Source organism: Esox lucius, chromosome 24 (assembly GCF_011004845.1).
Source record: "Esox lucius isolate fEsoLuc1 chromosome 24, fEsoLuc1.pri, whole genome shotgun sequence".
In the NCBI taxonomy this organism is placed as follows: domain Eukaryota; kingdom Metazoa; phylum Chordata; class Actinopteri; order Esociformes; family Esocidae; genus Esox; species Esox lucius.
Genome location: NC_047592.1, coordinates 9,097,908 through 9,123,386, shown reverse-complemented (window position 1 = coordinate 9,123,386; position 25,479 = coordinate 9,097,908). Strand labels below are relative to the sequence as shown.

At 45.9% G+C, this 25,479-nt stretch overlaps 1 protein-coding gene across 10 annotated transcripts in view; it reads right to left on the bottom strand.

Moving 5' to 3' along the window:
* The window catches only part of nrxn2b (neurexin 2b), a 638,533-nt gene that overhangs the window by 297,363 nt on the left and 315,691 nt on the right, over positions 1-25,479 (bottom strand). For all 10 annotated transcript variants that reach the window (XM_029117448.2, XM_029117457.2, XM_029117453.2 and 7 more), the window contains 3 exons: positions 8,518-8,637; positions 7,283-7,664; positions 5,583-5,773 (listed from right to left, as the gene is read on the bottom strand). In XM_029117448.2, coding sequence (XP_028973281.1) covers positions 5,583-5,773; positions 7,283-7,664; positions 8,518-8,637 — 693 coding nt within the window. The remainder of the gene's footprint in view (positions 1-5,582; positions 5,774-7,282; positions 7,665-8,517; positions 8,638-25,479) is intronic.

Sequence of the window (25,479 nt, the reverse complement as noted above, 5' to 3'; positions counted from 1 at the left end):
AAAGGAAAGACCAAAAAAAAAAACTGACAACCCAGTTTCTCGGGGCAATTACACACACCAGCAAGGTCTTGAGAGTTTTCCTTTTGAAGTGCCGTCAGGGATGCTGCTTAATGCAACCACAACAACACACACGCGCACACACACACACACACACACCCACACCCAGCACATGTTGGGGTATGATACAAACAACTCTGCAGGTGACTGTGGCTGACTGTGGCTGTGTAGAGAAGCTACAGTATGTGGAAGATGCTGTGTGTGTTTGTTTGTTTGTTTGTGTGTGCAATTATCTGCCTGCAAAGCCCGTGTTTACACAGCCAGCACAATTGAGGTATTTTTCAACTGACAGATCAGATCTTATCAAATCAGATCTATTTCAGATGACATAGGATATGTCCAGGTAGTTCAAATGTTTTTGAGTGGTGCGTGTAAACCCCGTCCTCTGAGCGTGTGTAACGGCATGTCTCCAGGTGTACTGGATGGAGAAGGAAGGATGGAGGTGGGACCAAGTTGATGGAATGATGGTGACAGGGTGATGGATGTGGGGGTTTTGAGGTGGGACAATGGGGATGGGATGACGGTGGTGGGACGACGGTGTTGGGATGATGAAGGTGGAGTGATGGTGGTGCGATGACTGAGGTAGGATGATGGAGGTGGGACAATGATGGTGGTAATTTGGGCTTACTGACTTGCTCAAGGGAGGAGCAACCTTTTAATTCCTGGCCCAATGCTCCTAACTGCTAGGCTACCTGCTGGCCCCAGAGACGTGTTAAAGGTGGGATTGCCGATGTGTCAGTCAGGGACTTCAGAGCACTGTCTGAATAAACTCAATTAGACTGTGAAAAGAGACATCACTCCCAAGTAAAGGTCCTAAATTTACAACTATTACTCTTCACGGGAGTTCTGTGGTACCGCAGCCACAATCCCCAGGGGCTGTTTTCCCACACAGTCGTCGCCTCTCTGATACGATTAAACATATACAATGAATAGAACGGCCGAATCATTGACTGGAATTACTTCCATTATATTTCTATTCATTTTATTCCTGTCCGATTGCAGTAATCCAGGTTGGGGGCTTTTGAAAAGCTGGCCCCCGCCGACCTTACCCCAGCAGATAAAGATAAAGTCACTGAGGGAACATGAAGAAAATAAATTAGATTAAACCAAAGCACCACAAATGAATGAGAAAGAGTTAAGCACCATGCGGCCCAACAAACGTACAGTGTTTCTAGTTAAGTCCTGACTAGCGCCTGGTGAGTCCAACAAGAGCCAAGGTGTTAGCTGGCAGTGGATGGGGGGGAAATGGCCGACCCCCTCCTTATCCTCACAAATTGCCTTCTGTTTCGTTTACGGAGACGAATCGTCTAATGGGTCGTTGGAAATTTCACACATTTCTGAATATGCAAATGACAGTGTAAGCAATGTGGGGTCTTAAGCAGGGGGGCCAAGGGTTTGGTACACAATGCTCGCTTAATGTCTGGCAGCCATTTGAAACATCCAAGGCACACACTGAATCTGAGTAGTCCTCGTCACCCTACAGGGACAGATGGTCTATATCTGGTGTAGGACTACAGGAACACATGGTCTATCCCTGATGTAGGACTACAGGGACAGATGGTCTATCCCTGATGTAGGACTACAGGAAAAGATGGTCTATCCCTGATGTAGGACTACAGGAATAGGTTGCCTATCCTTAATTTAGAATTACAGGTACAGGTCGTCTACCCCTGATGTAGGACAACAGAAACAGATTGCCTACACATGATGTAGCACTACAGGAAAAGGCTGACTGCCCATGATGCAGGACTACAGGAACTGTAGTCTATCTGTGATTAAGAACTTCAGAAATATGTTGACTACCCATGATGTAGGACAACAGGAAGAGGGGTCTACCCCAGATGTAGAACAACAGGAAAAGCTTGCCCCTTTCCTGACATAGAACTACAGGAACAGGTTCACTACCCATGATGTTGAACAACAGGAACAGGTTCACTACCCATGATGTTGAACAACAGGAACAGGTTCACTACCCATGATGTTGAACTACAGGAAAAAGTTGCCTATTCCGGATGTAGGACTACAGGACCAGGTTGTCTACATCTGGGGTCGTACATCTACCACCCACAATCTTGCAGTAAAAAATAAATTATATATATATATATATATAAATAAAATTTACCATTGTCTCTCCCCCTTGCTCGCACCCCTCACTATTACCCCTCTCCTCCCCTTTCTCCCTCCCTCTCTCACCCCCCTCACCCCCCTCCTGTCTCTCACACCCCTGTCCATTTTGTAGTATCACGACGGCAGCCCCCCTGTACCCATAGCAGTAACGACTGGCCTGTAATCCCAATTAAGTGTCTACTAACCAGACACATCCCAACCATTCCAGCGACGCTTTCATTCTGACGGAGCGTAAGCAGTGGGAGAAACAGAGGCATCTCCGAAAAGCGATTGTGATCGCCGCCGTCATGTCTCAGATGAAAGTTAACCCGAGGTATTTTTGTGTTTCACCCTCGGATGGCAGACAGAATTAGAAACAGAGACTGCTCCGGAGGATGGGGGGAGGATTATGTGGGGGCTGCTTCTGCTGATATTGTTGTTATTTTTCTTCTTCAATCTCTTCAGCGAGACAAGAGTTTTGGTTCATATTTGTAGGGGCTGATTGGCTGGGAAATTGGGCCGTTTTCCCGGCGATGCCGACGCCGGCTGAAGGGGAAGATCATATTTCAAGGTGAACAGGGTCCATGATGGGCTGGCATGGACTGGTTTCCTTTACCAGCTTTTTGTTAGGTTTCATTTTACTTCCTGTCCACTCTTGTTTGCTGGATGTGTGCTTGGCACCGGGAGCATTTTTTTCTCTCCGCCTAACCCGAACCCAGGCCTCCTGAGTCTTTGTATGCTGAATCTTTTTTATAAATATGAATAAATAACACTGCATATATACACACACACACACCCACACACAGGTCGTACTTCATTTGTGAGGACCTTTTTGGGACCAAATGTGATTCCAATTAAAACTGCCCTAGTCCCAAATCAGGTACGGACCGAAATACAGAAGGCCAAAGAATAGGGGAATTTCTGCCCTTCCCGTTTCAGGAAAACACAAGTGAATCAATGCTGGGAAAACACAAGTGAATCAATGCTGGGAAAACACAAGTGAATACTTGGGTAACGTTTTATGCCACAATTTCAGAGTAACAACAATAAAGAGTTTTAATTCAAAGACTTACTTTGTCATGACAAGGCTTTACAGGACTTGAGACGTAAGTACAGGAAACAAAGACGTAACAAGAAACAATGACCAACCAAGCATCAGGGAACTAGGAGACTAATTAGGGAGGTGTTCCAGGGAAAATGAGACAGAAGTGAGAAGACAAAAGATACATGTGAAATCAATGAACACAAGGAATGAAATACTCAACATAGAATCAAGATAACTATAATCTAAACACATTCAACATAGAAATATGACAACAGGTGTGATGAAGCAGACCATGCCCGGCTGTTGGGACCATGTTGGGAAAACACTAGTCAATCTATGTTGGGAAAACACAAGTCAGTCTATGTTGGGAAAACACAAGTTAATTTATGTTGGGAAAACACTAGTCAGTCTATGTTGGGAAAACACTAGTCAGTCTATGTTGGGAAAATACTAGTCAGTCTATGTTGGGAAAACACTAGTCAGTCTATGTTGGGAAAACACTAGTTAGTCTACTGTATACTGAATGGATGTATGAACACAAACATTTCATCCGTCAGGGTGTCACTACCAGATGTGGCCCCACTCGGGTTAATTCTAATTCAATGTCATACTTCTGTCTGGGTCGCTCATTGGTCAATGATTTCATTATAAATATCAACAGGTCAGACGGTACAAATTAATGAGATGAGCGTGGCTTTATGTTTGGGTTAGCCAAAACAAGCTTATGCCCTGGTAACCAATCATGTTTATTATATAAAGCCCTTCATCACATCAGCAGTGGTCACAAAGTGCTATTCCAGACACCAACCTAAAACCCTCATATGCTTTGTTTTGTAACTAATAACGTATACGCCTAGAATGATGCCTTGTCTATGTTATCAGTGTCTTGAAACTGCCCTTTACATGTGGACAGGGACGCCTCAGAAGCGTTTTGGTCATGGCGCAGGTGTATATCTGTAAAGGAACTCTGCAGCTTCTCAAAGGCCTACAGGAAACCCCAGAGACGGTTTAGAGCCGCCAGCGTGCAGGCATTTCCACTTGTCTGCAAAGAAATGTTGCCTCAGAGGCGAGACTATCCTCCATCACCTAGGCGACCACAACTGTCAATTAAATAATCTCGAACAGCATTAGTGCGGCCCAGCGGTCTCCTGTCCGGGAGCAGCACGCTCTCTCTTTTAAAAAAGCACATTACCTACATTACCTCATAGTCATACCCGGACTTAACTCGATGTTCAGCAGAAGTAAAAGGCGTCCGACCGAAAAAACCAAAACGCATGAATCCGGGAACGTTCGTAGTTGTCAGGGAAACAATACTGAACATACAATGCCAGGAGCGGGACTGTCTGAAAGGGTACGGCCACCTTCCAAAGCACCACTCTATTCGACCGTATGAAAGGTCAACAGTCGACACGGCGCTGAGGCCGCATTGTCGGTTTAAGACTAACGCCTCGTCAATGGTGGCGCCGTCGTGTAAATAGGATGAGAATGTGTTGTGATGTAATCATTCATTTTACAATAGGAAAATAAATTGCCTTCATGATTCAATTCGCAGACCATTCTTGGACTTGTCACGTCATGGACTGATAACGCTCATGTGCGTATCTCCTTCTTGAAGAGCCTTAAAGAGGCTTTGTTCAATCAACTGCATAAGGGATTGAAAACTGTATCAAATAGCACACAAACAAAACCACGCACACACTTTCCATATCCTCACTTTCAATTATTTCTAAAGGGTTTTCTATACATGTGACAACATCTGGCCCGCACAAGTATAGTAGAACACACACACACACACACAAACACAGAACAACACTTTCCTATAACTTTTCAGTACCTTCTGAGCTCTAGTAAGAGAGAGACACCAGCATGCTGTCAAGGTTGTGTGGAACATGTACATGAAAGGCCGCTTCACTGAGTCACATCCTGAGTCACATCCAAGTCAAAGCGCCAGCTGAGTGAGTACAGACCAGCCTCGAGGGACTACGTTCCACAAGTCACAGCTGACCCCAGCTGGGACTTCCTGAAGACACAGCTGAACGCTTCAGACTTCGTAACTCACCGAAAAAGCTCAAGTCATGGAGACATGAAGTAAAGGAAGAAGGCTTCCATATTGGGGAAACATGAACAACATTACCACGGCCGTGACCAGGAATACTGGGTCCCCTAAAAATATATATGCCTGGGCCCCCTCACTTATGGATGACACTAATATTATTACAATCAGTGCCCCGCCCCAGAATTATTTCCACCTGTTCCCACGTTAGCAACCGGCCCTGCACATAACAGAGCTAGTTGCTAAGTGACAGTAGTGACTGCCAGCTTAATGAGACACTGAGGAACCTAAAGCTAAAAGAAAGGGGATGTGGACCCTCACCTTTCAGGTCCAGGTTGCGGGCTCCGTTGGAGTGCTGGGTGACGGTGCGCGAGTCGATCTTGAGCGTGTGCACGTTGTTGGCGTCCCGGGAGACCACCACGTTGTGCCACTGGTTGTCGTTGAGCGGCTTATCCGAGTTGCCCTTCATCAGGGAAGGGCCGTTGCCCAGGTCGAAGACGTAGTGGACGTAGCTGTGAAGACAGGTCAGGTGACTTTAGGTCGTGACTGGAGGCGCGCGCGCGCGCGCGCGTGTGTGTGTGTGTGTGTGTGTCTGGGAGAGACAGCCGAAGAGTGGAAGAGACAAAAAGCAGAAAGTGCTTTCAATAGAAAGTGTGTCCAGTGGTAACATCATCCATCACCAAAATGCATGTGTCACCTGCAGAACACAGTCAGTTAAAAGAAGGATAAACCTGACAAAGTCACGTCCAGCAAAGCATGTTTAAGGATTTTTTGTTGGTTGTCCCTCGGAAAGACTTTTCAAAAGAAGACTTTGAAGAGCCCTCTCTGGTCAAAGGTGTGTTCTGACATACAGCACAGCATAGCCATCTAGCACATTAATACAGAGACAAATAGAATATAACCAAAAATATAAATAACTCGTACTTAAATAATGTTGCTGACTCATCCCATACATGTTTAAGGGTAAAGAAAAAACAACAAACCACCAGCCTAAAAAAAACGAAGGTATCTCGAAAGCACCAGTAAAAAAAAAAATACATAAAGTATGATCTCACATAACTGAGAAGGACGAGTTGTTTAGGGAATAGTCGGAATCACGATATGACACTCAAACCTTTCCGCCATATTGCGTTTTTAACATAAGTCAATAATCATTTCGAATTGGAAAACAATTCCAAGTGCTTCGTAAGCAATTAAAGCTCACGCTGACAGAAAACGTCTGTGTCCTGCAGAAGGGAGTGACTTCAACCTCACCCAATAGGCCCTCAGAAATATCATTAGCCGATTTCGAATGTGTTTAAAACTTTCCCGTCGGCCCGGAGAGGGGCACTGGGCCCGGAGAGGCGCACTTCGTCAACGCACAACACAATTTCCTTTCGCCCTTTGTCTGGTGGTGACTCTCAAATGTGCTCTCCTGCCCCGGCTTGTCTGTGTGTGTGCCCGAAAGAGACGGTCTGGGTCTTTGTTTGGCGACAATGCCAGGCAGAGGGACGAGGGGCCGGATACGGTACATGAATCATAACAAGCATTTTTTCCGATCTGATGAATGAAAGGATGAACAGTCTGTCGACTGTAGGTAATACAATTCACTGTCCTGAATGCCGCTATTTGGGGTTTTCATTTGAAAGACACGCATTCCAAACTTTAACGACTTAACGAAACCTTTCAGGCCAAATAAATCTATTTTGTGTGGCCTGTATGCATCTACAGGGCCTGTGGTCCGGGTATCCAGCTGGCAGTGAGGCTAGAACGCGCCATAAAAAAGTGGAAAATGTTCTCCTACTTCCATTTCCAACCGATAATAACAGCAATAATGCCGGGGATTCAAAAGAGCCATAAACCAAGGTGAAAATTACATCTCCCTGAGAAACAGAGGGCAATGACTCCAAACATCACTTTCTGTACACAGCGCAATGGAGGTCAACCTTAAGGGGAACCCTCACATTTCCTGCCCCTCCCCCCACACAACAGAGAAGAAAGAAAAACTCCACACGCCAAACTTTTAACAGGTCTGGACTAACCCTTTGACCAGTTCCACGACGATGAAGTCGCTGCCGTCCCCCGAGTTGAACAGCAACAGGCCGTCGGAGGTGGTGGTCTTGAACTGGAAGAAGAGGTGCATGGAGGCGTAGGCCTGCAACGTGGCCAGCGCCAGGTAGCTCGCCTTCGACCGGAACGTCACCGGGTCGGCGATGATGTGGCGCATGCCGAAGCGGGCGTTGAGCTCGCAGTAGGAGATGTCGCCGTTCTTGCACTGGTCGAGGTAGGGCACGCCGTTCACCGTCAGGCCCTGGAGGTGGCCGATGAAGTTGGACGGCACCACGGAGATGAACCGCCGCTCCGTCATGATGCCCGTCTCGATGTTGTGGAACTCCAGCCGCGTGTGGGCGCCAGTCATCTGCCCTGAGAGGTGGAAGGCGGGGATCGGGGTACGTCAGAATTCCCCGGGCCCTTAGTTCGGGAAAAGGCTTCAGACTCCGGTTATGGGAGCTAATCAAAGGCAAGACGATGGTTTGTACAAACACGACAAAATAGGTAAAATATTCTAATGGCAAACTACTCTAGAGACGGTTAGTTCTTCAAACAAATGGAAGACTGAAGGATCAGAATAATGCCATGGGCATGCCCTAGGGAGTCAGCGTTGGTGTTGATTGCATTCTATTTGAAATCAGACTGCCTCTTGGGTGTCAGTCAGGCGCCTTAAACTAGCCAATGGCAACGAGGCTTATGACAGAGGTGACACACAGTACATTAAGCAGGTTGAGTAATGAACCGGATTCTGGGGTTTCAGATGCAACAGTGATTGCTTTTTGTAAAAAAAAAAAAAAAAAGAAAAACTGCTTTCTTAATGAAAACTAGATTGAAAATGTGAACATATATATATTTTATGGAACAGAGATCAATGTTTCTAAACGTTCTGTACTGCACTGTTGACAATATTCCAGAATAATTTCAGAATAATCTCTAGCTACAGAAATCTTTTTCGAGCCCCAGCGTTCAGCAAAACCTGTATTATCCCACACACTTATATTATGATGACGTTATTCATCTCACATTACTTCCTGGTAGTAATTTGCAGTAATGAGATGAGAAAAAGTGGCAAAAACACTCTGACCCTAAAAATGGCCAGCACCACAAACCGGTTCAAACTGGCTGAAACTGGATATTCTCAGCCCCAGGCGTGGTCATACTGTAGCATTCACTCTCCTTGCCGCCGTCCCTCAACCCCACCCACCAAAGGAATGTGTGCATCTACCTTCTACAGTCACATTGTCCACTGACAGCTGGAGATTCTTTCCTCGGCGCACCACCTTCACCGTGTGCCACTCGTTGTCGTTCAGCTTCTGGCCGGCGAAGACCGTCTCGGGCCCTTTACCTGGAGGGGAGAGTCGGGGTCACCTACCCAGTCAGACAGGGGCAGGGCACAGTGTAGCAGCAACTATCAGGGGAGGATGCGACATGGCTAATGGAGAAAACCTGTTGGTCTCACACACCACACGCACACACCACACGCACACACCACACGCACGCACCGCACGCACGCAGTCGTGTGTGTCACTTCAGTGCACAAAATGAACACAAAAAAACAACACAAACACCACAATGGCAGTGGGAAGATCGGCTACAGATCTGGAGGGTATCTGGGCATTACAGGGCTGTAGGCGGAACAACTCTTTCAGACGGGAAAGATTAGATAAAGGATATTTCAGCCTACATCCGTCAGAATCAGCAGGCATGAGAGGTAGGCATGTTTTATAGCCAACGCCTGTTGGACTCTGGAGAAGAGACACTGCTCTACCTATCTCCTCCTCTTTCCCCTCCTTTCCTCTTCAGACTGCTCTAACGATCTCCTCCTTTTCTCCTCCTCTCCTCTTTAGACTGGTCTAACGATCTCCTCCTCTTTCCCCTCCTCTCTTCCCTGGACCGCTCTAGCCATCTCCTCTTTTAGCCCCTATACTCCTCTCTACACTGCTCTACCTATCACCTCCTTTTCCCCTCCTCTCCTCTTCAGACTGCTCTAACGATCTCCTCCTTTACCCCTCCTCTCCAGGCTGCTCTATCTATCTCCTTTTCTCCTCTGTTCTCCCTCTCCCAAGCACGGAATTGCATCTACTGCCACAGGAGATGGCTGTTTGACGCAGCAACATATGGCGTTGGGAGAAATGCTTATTAAAGACATATTTACTCAAGCGGCCTCTTCCCCCCCCCCCCCTCTTTCACCAACCGGGACCCGGCTCTATTTATAGTTCCATCCAATGACATGGACCAATTATACCGCGGATGGCAGGGAACGGGTTGGTGAGTGACGGCGTGAGAGTGTGGCTTTTTGATGAAGGCAGCGGAACCGAATCTGTCTGTCATTGAGGCGTATTATGGTGAGTTCGCGCGATTGGCCTTTCGGATGTGCAAAGTCACGGTGATACTAATACTAATTGCTCCAGCGCTAACAGCTGCAGCAAAGGGGCTCCATGTTTACACATTCAAAGCAGGAAAATCGCACTAGTTAATGGGCGATACATTGAAAGCCAACCAACAGAAAAATTGCAATAATTACGAGCCATAAAGCAGCACAGCCTAGGAGGCAGAAACAAAAGGCTAGCCCTGACGACAGTCGTCTCACAGTGTGTCACGGTGGCATTCACAGAGGCAAAGAGAGCGGTGATTAGGAGGGGAAAATAATGGGTCTGTAAACAAAGCCATTATGAGGAAGTTTTCCAGTCCGCTGCCTGGTGGAACCAGGCCTGAAATAGTACAGTGCCCCCAGGAAGCTAGTCACCTGACACTACTGTAGGTTCCTGAGCATGCTTCTGGGTTCCAGTGTGCATCGACAGGACAAAAGGGCACTGGGTGGAAATCAACAGAACCAGCAGTGGCTGTCCAACGCTGTTAGGGCTTGATGTTTTGTTTATGCAAGAGGCAAATCCAATATTAGAACTCTGTGTGTGATGCATGATGCTCTGGAGGTGCCATGTCGGATGATGGAGCGTGGCTCAGCGGAATGCCAACCCCCCCACACCCCCGCCATGGTTCTGGGTAAAATTATTTCGTTTTGGGGGAAAATAAGGTTTCATCAATTGCTAACGCACATGCCAAAACACACACACACACACACTTCCTACTGCTGCTGTTACCATGCCCTCTGGCTTTAAGTCTGAGGCCAATTGGACAAAGAGACATTCAATCACAAAACGTGAAGTAAATATGAGACAAAGGCCCCGACTACATAGAGAGAAAGAGAGAAGCAGAGAGATGCAGCAAGAGAGAGGGAGGAAGAGAAAAGGAGAGTTACAGAAAGATAACAGAAGAACGAGTTTAAGAAAAGCCTCTGGGAGAGATGTAGGTAGAGAGAGAGGGGGAGAGAGAGATCGAAAGTGAGACAAAGGCGGAAAGATTAAAGACACAGTAGATGTTGAGCATGCAGAATGAATGGAAAACTGGCGCCCCCTGGGATAAAGTCCAATGGTTGGTTATCTGCTACAGCCAGGGTTATTGCTAAGAACTTTTGGGGGCAGATTGAAGAGATCATATTAGCTAATAAATGTAACGAGCTAAAAAACACTTCGGTCACATTGCGTACTGCCATTGCTCACCACTTGGCTTTCGGAACTAGCAGGCTGCTGTAACGCTCATGTTTGGCTGTTTTCTAATGCCCAGGTAATAAAGACACTAGGCAGGCTAACAGAGGATTGTTTAACTCTAAATAAAGCAGTAAGCCATGCTTATGCTGCCCTGTCAGCCAGACACGCTCACCTCTGCGGAGACAGGTGCCTGGATAATCATTAATAAGAGCAGCGATATTAAAATGCAATTAATTCTCACTGCGACTCCACTTTTCTCGCCCCGCTCCCTTTGTCACTGCGATCCACGGAGGATTTGTCACTGCGATCCACAGAGGAACGACTCTGATAATATACAGAGAGGATGGCGTTCTGGCTCCGGGTCTCTGGCGGAGCCTCTCTTCTTTCTCAAGCTCCACCCCGCCATCCGGTTTCAGCCACCTGGTTTGATGTGGATGTCATTGACTGTGTTTCCCGAACCAACAATGATCATACATCATTGCAGTGTTTCTATCTAAGCCCCCGTGATTAATGCAAGTTAATCAATGAACGCGCCATTTTAATCAGTGACTATGGATTGCAGTGCAGCACTTCATTCCCACACATACTGATGGAGTCTGTAAACCGGCTAAACAAAGTCAGGGTCCACATTTCAGCTCGACATTTTAGCTAGAGATGAGCATGTTCCAGGACACTCAGCCGGACCCAAGGTCATAGTTTTTCCCGAACAAAGCAGAACCATTCTTCAGCTAAAAGAGACGCACAGTAGACCTTCTCGACCCAAACTATCATCTCAGTGTTTCGTGTCGTCTCACAAGCTCTGCTCGCTGGAGAAACTAGGCCACAGCCGCCGCAACCGGGAGGAATTCTGACATGGCTAGAAGTCTGATTGGGCAGCAGCAAAGCATTGTGGGCCACCTCAGGGCTTAACAGCCAGCATCCGAGAGAAAGGGCGTTCGGGAGCTATCAGTGCCAGTTGTAGAGTGCCGCAAGACGACAGGGCTACGGCACAAAGAGCTGCGTTGCGGTCATGTGCAATAGCGTCACTCTTGCTAGCTGGCTCACAAACGCTTCATGACTCATTTGCGTAAAAGTAAAAGCACTTCTGGGAGGGTGGGGTGAAGGCATGTGTCACCAAAAAAACAAACAATGGCTGGGGTCAGAAGGGGCCCGCAGGCAATTTACGAGTCACTGAGTCAAATGGGTTGGAGGGTGGCGTCCGTGCGATCGTCGGACGATGAGGTTCAGCCACGGAGACACTTTCTACTGCCTAACTCAACAAAGACGCCACGGTCTAAGGCATTTCTGAGGCTCTTTTGTGAGTCCTCAAGCAGAGGTTTTAAAGAGGCAATTATGGAATTTGAGTTAGACTATCAATGATAACCTTTGGAATTTGATATAGTTTTATTAGTTTGTGGATTGCGGATTGTATATGGATTGTATACAGCACAGACTATAATGGATTTTATGCAAGACTATCAGTGGTAACCTTTGAAATGTGATGGATTCATGCATTTTTAAAAGGATGACATAAATATATAACAAGTACTTTGTTTACACTGCTAAATCAAGTAACTAGAGGTCATTACTTCATAGAGTCTTCGTAGGCTTTTCTCTCGACTGGAAACTGCTCACATTCTCGCCTCTTCTATATCTGAAAACCCAAAGGACTGGAAAGCCAAAAAGGTCTTTCCCCTCTGATCACGTCCTCTGACGGCTTTCTGAAAAGCAGGCGAGGAAAGAGGTGAGGGCTAGGTCTTGAGAGAAGGCCTTAGTCCTTTCAACCTCTCGCATTCATAGTTAGCAGAGTAGAGCTTGTAGTAGCCCATAGTGATGGCCTGACAGAAAAATCCATGAGAGAGGGAATAATGATGAGATCCTTGCAGGGTGTTGTTCTGAGGTGGAGATTGAGTAGTACAGCCACGAATACCCTCGCGGGGAGAGAAAACAATATCACCGGGTCTGCCTGCACTCTAATTAAAACGGGCTTCAGACGAATCCTCCCTCCTCCCTCGCTTCCCTCTTCATTCCCGTTGTTCCAACTGTTCTCTGCTCAGCAGCCCCACTCTGAGGACAGAGGGAGGACCTCTGCCCGACTACGATGGAAGACGGCAAGTCTATGAGTGGGCGTATGTGTGTGAGAGAGAAAACAAACAGAGAGTGAGAGAAAGAGGAACAGAGAGTGAGAGAGAAAGAGGGAATAGAGAGTGAAAGTGAGAAAACGCGAGCAGGGCAGACTGATGAGTTCAGACCCTGGTTGACAGGTCCTGGGTTTTCAGAGTGCTGTTGAGACAAAATACCACCAATATCTGCTGACTTGGAGTGATCCTTAGAGCAAGGCTGAGGAACCGGAGGGGAGGTGGGGGGGGGGCGGGGGGGGGCTGCCCAGATAGACTTGTGGTGCGATCAAAGCTGAGTGGAAGGTGTGAGCCCACGGAGAGACAAACACACAGTCAGCCCATGAACGTCTACAGTAAGGTTCACTGTTCCGGGGCCACTTAAAAGCATCCGCGGCGGGGGGCGGGGGGGGGGGCCCCCCAGGGCCACGATAGACTGGCGTTAAGAGGGAAGCAGCCTGTCGACAGCCTCCTGGCAGCTGGTCTTCCACAATGGCCCCGCGTGCCGGAGCTGTACTGCAGGCTGATAATGGGTGCAAGTCGGCTGTCTGCATGGGTTGTGTGGTGTGGCTCCTGTGCCTGTCTGACGGCGGGGTGAAACAGGCTGTGCCCTTCAAATGCCCTCTCACACTGGCTATGCGGGGGCGGGGGAGCAGAGGGATACAGAGGAGGGCAGAGGGATGGAGTCAACAAGTCTGAGGGTGTGCGAGAGGGAGATAGAGGGAAACTGAGGGAGGGAAAAGAGAAAGGCATGGGGTGAGCGACAGCCTGAGTTGGTGGAGAGTGAAAGCGAGAGAGCGAGTGAAAGAGGAAGACAGGAGGAGCGAGCGAGTGATAGAGTGAGTGAGAGAAAAGAGAGAGAGAGAGAGAGAGAGAATGTATAATGCAGGAGGAGGTTATCAGGTCCTTGGCACCGGGAGGGAGACTCAGAGAAGCTGATTCAGCGGTATGTCTTCCCCTACAGACGGCTCCTCCACTCGCAGTACGTGGCCAGGGGAAAAGACTCCACGAGCTGCTCACACACAGAGCGGGACACACACTCACAGAGCGAGGGATGGAGGTGTTTGTTCGTGTGTGCGTCCGGACATGTGTGTACCGGTGTGTGTGTGTGTTTGTACCCGTGTGTGTGTGTGTTTGTACCCGTGTGTGTGTGTGTGTGTGTGCGTGCGCGCATGCTTGAAATGTGTTATACGAGTGTTTATCAGTGTGCTTGCGCGTGTAAACTGTGAAGCCACCAGTCTCAGTACCATCCCTGTGCCCCCGCTTTCCTCTGCCATCTGTTCCCCCTGGCATCCGTCCATCTGTTAGGGAAGAGTGGCACCATCACTCCATCCGCCTCTACAGCTCTCTCATCACTCTTTCTTTCGTTACACTCACACAGTCATCCTGAGTTGTGCCAACTCCCCCCCCTGCCCCCCCCAGAACACACACTATCGGGCTCCACCCAACCTCACGTGAGCCTCTTTAATAACTGAATGAGTTTGTTTGTGCTCTGGACTCCTCTACAGCCCATTGGCTTGCTGAATGACTGTGAGCACATTTCTGACGTATCTCTAGTCTGGCCCCTCGATCCATATTCTCCGTACTGTTCTAGACATTTCACTTGACTTGTCGGTGCTGAGCTACCTGCCCTCTGCCAGCACATGCCGCCTAGTCACATGCCCAGTAGTATCATGCCCCTATGATACTGCCATCCCTGTGGGACCGCAGTGCCAGCTTGGAAAGGAGCAGATGGGTTCATTCACGATTAACACATCTGCTCTGTTAAACGACACTGGAGCCCAACACACTAGAGCCCTACTGGACCCATCACACTACACTGCTGTCTGTTAAATCACTCTGGAGCTCTACTGGACCCATCACACTACACTGTTGTCTGTTAAATCACTCTGGAGCTCTACTGGACCCATCACACTACACTGCTGTCTGTTAAATCACTCTGGAGCTCTACTGGACCCATCACACTACACTGTTGTCTGTTAAATCACTCTGGACCTCTACTGGACCCATCACACTACACTGCTGTCTGTTAAATCACTCTGGAGCTCTACTGGACCCATCACACTACACTGTTGTCTGTTAAACCACTCTGGAGCTCTACTGGACCCATCACACTACACTGTTGTCTGTTAAACCTCTCTGGAGCTCTACTGGACCCATCACACTACACTGCTGTCTGTAAAACTACACTGGAGCTCTACTGTACCCAAATAAAACCAAGACATAAGACATATATATCAGTTTCCACATTTTAGTTGTGTGGTACAGATTGTACAATGTGATTTTTGACTCAACAGCAAATGCTGATGCATTCTGATTTTGTTTTCCTTGATCCCGCTATGGTAACAGTTTGCTTGGGCTCCAGCAAACCCCCTGGACACAAACCCTACAATCCAATACCTCAAATCACTGCATGCAAGCTGCAACCATTCCTTATGTATGGGCCCCGAAATTAAATTCATAGAATAGCAGGGCTATGCAAAGAACACGTTAAAGACCCATGGGTACATTTTCGTGATTCACGACCACCAACAGTGTTACCCCCCCCCCAGCTCATTGACTTTCAGATTGTGGTGTGCCTTAGTTAAAAAACGAAACCCAGCACCATTTAAATTGGAAGCCATTTTTAAATACAAAGCTGAGGTGGATAGAGTGTTGTAATATCACATGGGTGCTTCACATCGGATCTGGCCACGCGGGGAAGCAATGTTTAATGGGGCCCAGGTGGTTCTGTAGGGGATAATATCTGTCTTATTAACACTGTTAAATCCTGCGACGTGTGACGGACAGATTCACAACCCATCGTGGGCATTGCTCAGTCTCGGTGATGGAACTGTGACTCCGGCGTGTTACGCAAGGCTATGCCGTGAGAAGCGGTTCCTGGGAGGATTCTCCCCGGGTTGCCATTTCCTTTTCCCAGAGTTGAGGATCGGCCTGACCGTCACGTTCAATCACGTGACCCCTTGGCATGGACCATATTAACTGTCTGGGGGACTCTGAAGGTGGCAGGGCCTAACTGCAGATCCAGCGGATGGTGTGCGTGTGCTTGTGTCTTGAGAGGACAGTTTTAATGGCGCAAGTCGGCTAACAACAACAGCATCCGCCAAGATTAAAGATGCGATGGGCAGCAGATAGCGCTGACAAAACAAAAGTCAAATAGTCAGCCCGCTCTCTCTACAGCCCCTCTTGTCTTCTCCATAGAAAGAACAGACCAGTCTCATCACTTCTTCCTCCAGCCCCTCTAGTCTTCTCCATAGTGAGAACAGACCAGTCTCATAATCTCTCTTCCTCCAGCCCCTCTTGTCTTCTCCATAGTGAGAACAGACCAGTCTCATCATCTCTTCCTCCAGCCCCTCGTCTTCTCCATAGTGAGAACAGACCAGTCTCATAATCTCTCTTCCTCCAGCCCCTCTTGTCTTCTCCACACTGAGAACAGGACAGCATCCCTCCCTCTACCTCCCTGAAAACAGGCTATCCTGGGAGTCAGTCGAGGACAGTGTCGCTTCCTGCCACCACAGCAGAACACCCTCGGCGTCCGCGTCCAGAACACGACCGGATTTGCCGCATCTGGGAGGGGGCACAAGCGAGAGGCGCAGTGGGATCGGCCACACACATATGACCCCCCCCCCCCCAGCCATGATTATCCACGGCTCGTCGCAGCGGCCCCTCTTCACCAATTATGGTGATAAGGGCGAGAGACTGGGGCGATGGGGCTGCTCTCATCTCCCCAGCCTCCACCGTCGCAGGAAGTTGTGCGAGGACCGTTAGCGTGCATGACGTGATAAAAGCTGTTGATACCTGATGCCGAGCAACCCAGAGGGTGAAAATGAGAGCGCGGAGACGTAGCGTGGAAGACCGATCAATCCTAATAGTGAAGGAGGTGAGATATGGATCGGGAGGTGAGAAATTAATCTCTGCTCTCTCACTCATCTCCCCTCACTCATCTCCTCCTTCATCTCTCTGCCATTCATCCCCCTCTCTCCTCCCTCTCCTTCATCTGTTTATCCCTCTCCTGGTGGATTTAGTTGATTTGGAACAGCGTCTCGCAGCCCGAAGCAGCCCCAAGTTGCCCTTGGAGACCCCATCATTCTGCTGAGGGAATATGAACCTAGACAGTAGCAATGTGCTGTTTCTCCTCTCATTACACCTCCCATAACGAGCCCATACCTAACCTGTCCCCCTGTCGGCCTGTTAGGTAGAAACGGCTGCCATCTCACCATGTGCTTTGAATACTAAGAGACAAAATAGGTTTCCCAGTACTGGAAAGCCGTTCCATTTCCTTGCGTCTTCATGATAACAGAGACCTGGCACGGCTTGAAATAAATATTGTCTTGTTCTGTTGTCTATGAAATTCTTTGAAGTCTATGACATTCTTTCACTTGCTTGAGTTCAAAGTGTACAAGAAAAGGAGTACATATTGAAACACACCCAAAACCCTTAGTATTGTGAAAGATTGGGACTCTTATGGAATCAGGCTGTCCTAGTGCCATAGTTCAAGAGTTTCAGGAGAACGACAATCCACGGGCATCGTGGGACTCTCCATAAATCTCCCTCACTTTTAGTTACACTTTTAGTATCTCTTTCATTTTTATTTGTCTGCCTCTTACCTCCTCATCCCTCGTTCTCTACGTATCCTGAGCTACATTCTCTCCTCCTTCTACTCCCCCTTGCCTCCACACTGCTCTGTGTTTCAGGTGAATATTGTGAAGTAATGGGTCTGACAGAGATAAAGGAGAGGCCATTTGCAGACCATCAGTACACTCCGCACAACCCATTCCACCTAGAAGGTCACTAGGAGACTCAAACTGCACCCTTTCTCTTGGGGATTTGTTACAAAGAAACAGGAGAAACACTGAATAATTGTCATTTCACCGGAGACTAGTTTTCCCTTAATGCTGGTACAGCTTTCGAGATACATGGAGGGGACATTTCTGGTATTGTTTTTAAAAGAGAGACAGAAACAGTAGATAGCAACAGCTCACATACAGTATCTCACAAAAGTGAGTACACCCCTCACATTTTTGTAAATATTTGAGTATATCTTTTCATGTGACAACACTGAAGAAATGACACTTTGATACAATGTAAAGTAGTGAGTGTATAGCTTTTATATCAGTGTAAATTTATTGTCTCCTCAAAATAACACAATACACAGCCATTCATGTCTAAACCGCTGGCAACAAAAGTGAGTACACCCCTAAGTGAAAATGTCCAAATTGGTCCCAATGTGACAATATCTGGCCACCATCACTTTCCAAGCACTGCCTTAACCCTCTTGGACATGGAGTTCACCAGAGCTTCACAGATTGCCAATGAGGACCTCTTCCACTCCTCCATGACAACATCACAGAACTGGTGGATGTTAGAGACCTTGCGCACCACCACCTTCCCACAGATGCTCAAAAGGGTTTAGGTCTGGAGACATGCTTGGCCAGTCCATCACCTTGGCCAAGTCTCAATAGTATGGATTCATGCTCTGCTTCGGTATGTCACAGTACATGTTGGCATTCATGGTTCCCTCAATGAACTGTAGCACCCCAGTGCCGGCAGCACTCATGCAGCCCCAGACCATGACACTCCCACCACCATGCTTGACTGTAGGCAAGACGCACCTGGTTGCCGCCACACACGCTTGAGACCATCTGAACCAAATAAGTTTATCTTGGTCTTATCAGACCACAGCACATAGTTCCAATAATCCATGTCCTTAGTCTGCATGTATTCAGCAAACTGTTTGCGGGCTTCCTTGTGCATCATCTTTAGAAGAGGCTTCCTTCTGGGACGACAGCCATGCAGAATATGATGCAGTATGTAACGTATGGTCTGAGCACTGAAAGGCTGACCCTGCACCCCTTCAACCTCTGCAGCAATGCTGGCAGCACGCATACGTCTTTTTCCCAAAGACAACCTCTGGATATGACGCTGAGCACGTGCACTCAACTTCTTTGGTTGACCATGGCGAGGCCTGTTCTGAGTGGAACCTGTCCTGTTAAACCGCTGTATGGTCTTGGCCACTGTGCTGCAGCTCAGTTTCAGGGTGTTGGCAATCTTCTTATAGACTAGACCATCTTTATGTAAAGCAACAATGAGGTGCCATGTTGAACTTCCAGTGACCAGTATGAGGGAGTGTGAGAGCGATGACACAAAATTTAACGCACCTGCTCCCCATTCACACCTGAGACCTTGCAACACTAACGAATCACATGACACCGGGGAGGGAAAATGACTAATTGGGCCAATTTGGGACATTTTCACTTAGGGGTGTACTCACTTTTGTTGCCAGCAGTTTAGACATTAATGGGTGTGTGTTGAGTTATTTTGAGGGGACAGCAAATTTACACTGTAATACAAGCTGCACACTCACTACTTAACATTGTAGCAAAATGTAATTTCTTCAGTGTTGTCACATGAAAGGATATACTCAAATATTTACAAACATGTGAGGGGTATACTCACTTTTGGGAGATACTGTAGCTCATATATGGCATCTTTTAGTCGCATATCACAGTGGCACTGGCTGGGACCATTTGCATCACTTGAGTCACTGCACAAATATCGCTGACACCGCTGAGAAACTGAATGGAAGCAATTCAGTCACCTGCTTTTGAATAGCAGTGGACATTATCATTTTAACAAACGACATACTATACATACGACTTTGACAAACATGCAAGCAAGCATATAGTATGCTCAAAACACACACATACACACTCAAGCTCATTTAATTTAATCTTTAGTTAGGAAAAGGCTCTGATTACGTATTCCTTTGAAGTTTGTACTTCAAAGCCCTATTTTATTAGGTCATTTCTGTTTAACATGTTAAGAGGCATTTGGTTCATTTCATATTTAAACATGCAGCAAGTGGAAAATCTTAGAAAATTAAATGAGACAACATTATGTGAACATGTTTTTCCAATCTTCAAAATATGTAATGTTATGACATGTTTTATCGCAGCTCCTGAATGCAGCTGTGTGTGTGTGTACGATTCATATGTCTAAAGGAAAAGAAGAAACATGTCTTGTGGAATATGTCTGAAGCGGAATAAGAAAGGAAATTCTCATGAGCACCACAAAAGCCTACTACAGCCAAGTTCTACCGAAGTTCTCCAGCCCATCTTTTTCAACTACAGCTATGCTGGTCTACTGTAATTCCAACAACGTGTAGGCAAGGCAGTTAAGTATTCAAACCCCAAAAACAGTCGAAGTCATACTCTCAGATGTGTTCCCACAATAATGTGATTTGTATGTTTTGTTCAATGGAGTAATGTGTTGTCACCTCACACTAACAAACAATCTTATTCCGGATCTTTTAAAACACTTAAGTTATATGAAAATAAGTTTTATGTTCCACTTGATTGAGCTTTGACATCCTGTCATAGTTTGTGGTACCTGTTCGTCGTTTTAACATAATTTATTTTCAAATAATTTATTTTAAGAAATACACATTTCAATGAGAAAATTATTGTTCACAGCCTTTCCAGGTCAGTAGGGGTGCCAACTCAATAGTATGGATTCTTGATTTCAGCAACTATTGACATCCTACCACTTGTTTTGTAAACACGGTCTAGTTTTATAATTTGCTTTGCAGATTGATGTACAGTTCATTACCTCAGTCAAATCATGTGTTGCTTATGTTAGTATTTTCATCATGCAGTAAAGAGGCTGAAGTTTTAATATAAAAACATCTAAGCACAGGATCTACATATACTACATCTACAAATATATATGTTCTAATGCTAATATTATAATTATGAATACACTATATGTAGTAGAATAAAATGCTTTTTAGTATACATCAGGTTGTTGTGGAGGATTCAATCCTATAAGCAACCAGCAACCAGTCTTTAATGTACTACAGACCAGAATGGATACTGTAGTAGGTCAAAACTGTTCTGATGATTGATACAAGTACAAACCAACATAATTAACGGAGCATAATGAATTGGTACAGTCATATACATTTAGAATAGGTCAACAAAATGAAAGAAAAATGTTTAAAGTCATTTCTGAATGACACAGAACTCAGACAATGGAGATTATGCAAACATTTCCACAAGTACCTTTTATGTGCATTTCATGCAACTAGTCTGGAAAGTGGTCACTTAGCAGAGTTGACACTTTGGCAGCAGAGCCCAGGACACTTTGAAATGAAAATGGCAAGATGACATAAGAAGAAGCATTCTGATAGTGGCTACTGCTAACTTTGACTTACTGTTTGGACCTTGGAGTAGCTACGCATAGTAGCTAGTATGTCTAAAGCTGTTGATCTTCTGGGACTATAGACAAGCAGGATGCAGTGTTGCACATATTCTCAATTATAAATTTAATATACATTTAATGAAAACTAGTGGCATGTCTTGTGAAATATGTGTAGGTTTCTGAGCTATATGTTATCTTAGAAGAAATTGTAATTCGGAATCTTAGCGTCTGGAAAAGGTCCAGTCTTCTACAAGACCCCTTCCTGCCAAAGACGTAATTGTGTTTCAAACATTCAAATGGTCTAATAAATATATTTAATTTATGCCAAAAGAAGTAATATTCTGGTATCATTAGAATATAAAGAAATATCTCACTTAAAATAACACAGAATTTCCTGGACTTGGAAAGTCATGCATTCTTGGAAAAAGTTATACTTTGATATAAAACTAATCTCTTCAACTTTGAACATTATTTGTAAAGGTTCAGTATTTCTGGAACAATAGAAACATACAGACGTATTACCTGCATGCAACAAAATGATTTGGAAAAAAGTAGCATTTAGTGTATCGGGAAAATAATTCTGTCGAAATTGCTGATAATATACAAATTCCAATACCCCAGACTAAGTTAGGAACTTTGAAATATGGCAGAGATGAATTAATTTCTAAGGAATCCATAAATATCGGTGTCAAACTGCAAATTATTTTAGGAGGATTTAACAATTAACACTGAACTTCAAACAAAGCCAATATATATGCATGGATATAATACCTAAATGGTCCCTTCATATAGAAAAAGCCTGATTGCAGTTGGTGGCTAGTAATGAATTTCAAGAGTTGGAGATGAATAGAATGTTGAATTATGCCCTGACCGCCACTCAAGGGTTAAATTGCCTTAAAAGAGGAAAACCTTTTTTTTATCTATTTTGCATGCTGATGTCAACACACGGCAGAACTTCAAATGAACTCCACCATAGTCCAGACTAGTAACGCAACAGCTCATATCCAGGAAACAGCGTTTAACACGGCCGTGGCTAGTTTCCCTGAGAAATGACATGAGGTCTTCATGAGTGTCATTCAAGGACTGCACACACTACCTGGGTATTACGTACAGAGGGCCATTGCATAAACATGCAGGTACTCGTGGCCACAACACAGGTTAGGAGGACTAGCTCACACTGAAGTCAATACTGAGAAATAATATAATACAAAAGGGTATACGTTTTTCTCAAACGGATAGGCGTCATAATTATTCGGATCCCTAGGGATTCTTGGAAACAAAATTAGAAAAAAAAATGAAATCTACTTTAACTGTTTCACTTAGGTCCAATAATGTAGTGAGAAGGATGTAAAATCCTCGTCTTGTCTCACTGTGGGGGAAGGCAATTCATTGCCAAACAAAGAGATAAAAATGGCTGTTGACCTTCATAAAGCAGGCAAAGCCTGTGAGTTGTTTTGGTTGATTCTACAGCATCGTGCATAAGGGACAATATATTCCACATGTATAACGATCAACATAGCTCATTACCTGGGTTGACTTTTTTGCTTATCTTTGTCAATGTTGCCAATAATTTGAAGAGACAACATACTGTATGTCTCCACTTCTACATCACCTACTTATCTTTCCCCAGTCTGTCTTGCTTCTCCACACCTCTCCTACTTCTGCACACCTCTCCTACTTCTGCACATCTCTCCTACTTCTGCACATCTCTCCTACTTCTGCACATCTCTCCTACTTCTGCACATCTCTCCTACTTCTGCACATCTCTCCTACTTCTGCACATCTCTCCTACTTCTGCACAACTCTCCTTCTTCCACACGTCTACTCTACTTCTCCACACCTCTCCTACTTCTGCACATCTCTCCTACTTCTGCACATGTCTCCTACTTCCACACATCTATTCAACTTCTGCACATCCCTCCAACTTCCCCAAATCTATTCTACTTCTACACCTCACTATTACTTCTACGTGACTGTCAAATTTCTACAGGTATATTCTTGACCAGTGGTTCTCAGTTTAGGAGGAAATTATCCCAATCACAAAACAACACTGGAGTATCTCAAGAACAAAAGAAGAATGGCCTACAGTGGCCCAGTCAAAGTTCTAATGCAATCCCATTATAAACCGCGGCACAAATTAAGCATCATTTAACAAACCTGAACTACCTGAGTAAACCTGCCAAGAATGGGTGGAAATCCCCCAACACTGTGAGCAAAGCTGGTACATACAGATTCCCCAAAAGACTATAGGCTGTTATTGTAGAAAAAGATGGCTCTACCAAATATGTTTGTGGATTGAATAATTATGCAAGCAACACATTTCAGTTTTATTTTCTAATGAATATTTCCGGAAATAAAACCAATATCCCCTTAAACACACAAGTTGAGTTTGAGTGTAAGGGCTATAAAATATCAGAACAGAACAACATTAGAAATTCAGTAGTATGAGAGAACTGTTCAGGGGTTTGATACTTTTACAAAGCACTGAATTTCAAGAGCTATGTGGATGATTTATTTTGTAAAATAGTTAAGTCAAATAGTTCTATTGATTTGTCCCTGTCATCTCAAGGCCCCTGGCAGTGTTGCTTAGCCACCCCCCACTGCTCTGCACTGTATAAATGACTGACTTTTCTCCACACATGCCAGCACACTTCCATTTTCCATTTCAGTCAGCAAGCAGATGTTCTTATCCAGAAGTGACTTGTCAATTAGTGCACTCATCTTAAGACAGCCACCGTAGAGGTGTAACAGGGTGCGGGATGCTACAGGGCGCAGGGTGTTAGAGGGTACGCGTTGGTTACAGGGAGCAGTGTGTTACAGGGTACACAGTGTTACAGGGAGCAGTGTGTTACAGGGTACACAGTGTTACAGGGAGCAGTGTGTTACAGGGTACACAGTGTTACAGGGAGCAGTGTGTTACAGGGTACACAGTGTTACAAGGAGCAGTGTGTTACAGGGTACACAGTGTTACAGGGAGCAGTTTGTTACAGGGTACACAGTGTTACAGGGAGCAGAGTGCTACAGGGTACACAGTGTTACAGGGAGCAGTGTGTTACAGGGTACACAGTGTTACAGGGAGCAGTGTGTTACAGGGTACACAGTGTTATAGGGAGCAGAGTGTTACAGAGTACAGGGTATTACAGGGTGTAATGTGTTACAGGGTGCAAGTAACACCGTAACCTGTGTGTCAGCGTTTTCAACCGTTTAGGCTCTGGTGTGTGTGTGTGACTAAATAAGTGCATACATGTGTATGCTCTGCTATTTCTGTGAATGTACGTACTCGTGGGATTGTGGCCAAATAGGTCAAAGGGCGTGACATTGATATAGGGGTCACGGCGGTGCCACATTCCCCTTCATATGTCACAACATGCGTTAACCCAGCTGGAGAGGTGCTGCTAGCATCTGGAACGTCCCCCTCCATCCGATTCGCTCAGTCTAACAGCAGAGCTAACCTGACAGGCTGCCTCTGATTCACGTCATGTTCAATTAACCTCAGTGGAACGCATGATGTGACTAAGGGCAAAATCTGACCACGGTATCACCCCGTTCCATTAGGGACTCCAGTCGGAACTGTTGTAGTGTGGGAGATGGAGTGCAGTTCGGGTTGTGGCCTGTCAGCAGGTTTTAGGATGGGACTCAGAGCAAATTCACATAAGAAGTAAACGCCTCAGGCTTCATCAGGGGGGAATCACCCCTGAGTTGCAGGTTAAAAGTGCCACACGATTGGAGAGAAAAATAAGAAGTGGATCTGGACTTTGAGGGGTTTCTTTTAGGATTGTCATGCACGGTAGATCTATTATTGGACGTATATGTTAAGCGGAACCGTTTGGGTTTCCGCAGGCTGATCCACATTTGTCATCGTCTGATTAGAGATATTTGTAGGAGTAATAATGGTAGTAACAACTCTCCCTGAACGTTCACTCGTTTTACTGTACTATCATGGCGCTTCTTCCCCCTCACTTTCCAGCAACATGCTGCAGCATAAAATAGGCGAAATACTAATTTGGAGGAGACTGAGTGTGAGTGTGTGCCCGTGTGTGTGTGTGTGTGTGTGTGTGTGCGCCCATGTGTGTGTCCTTGTGTGTGTGCGCCCTCTGCTGGAACATAACCATCCCTTCTTTTAAGTGCCTTATTTACTCGACTGAAGTGTTCCAGTGCTAAAGTGACACCTAGTGTTGGCTTGGCATTATTGTCCCCGAGTTCAAACCAATACCAGGGAATATTTCAAAGTGCGTCACGCTAGCAGCAGTTGGGAAAACAACACTGTTCATCATCTTGCCACACAGCCAGTACAACAATTTAAATAACAACAGTAATAATAGTTTGTTTTAGGGCATGAGTGGA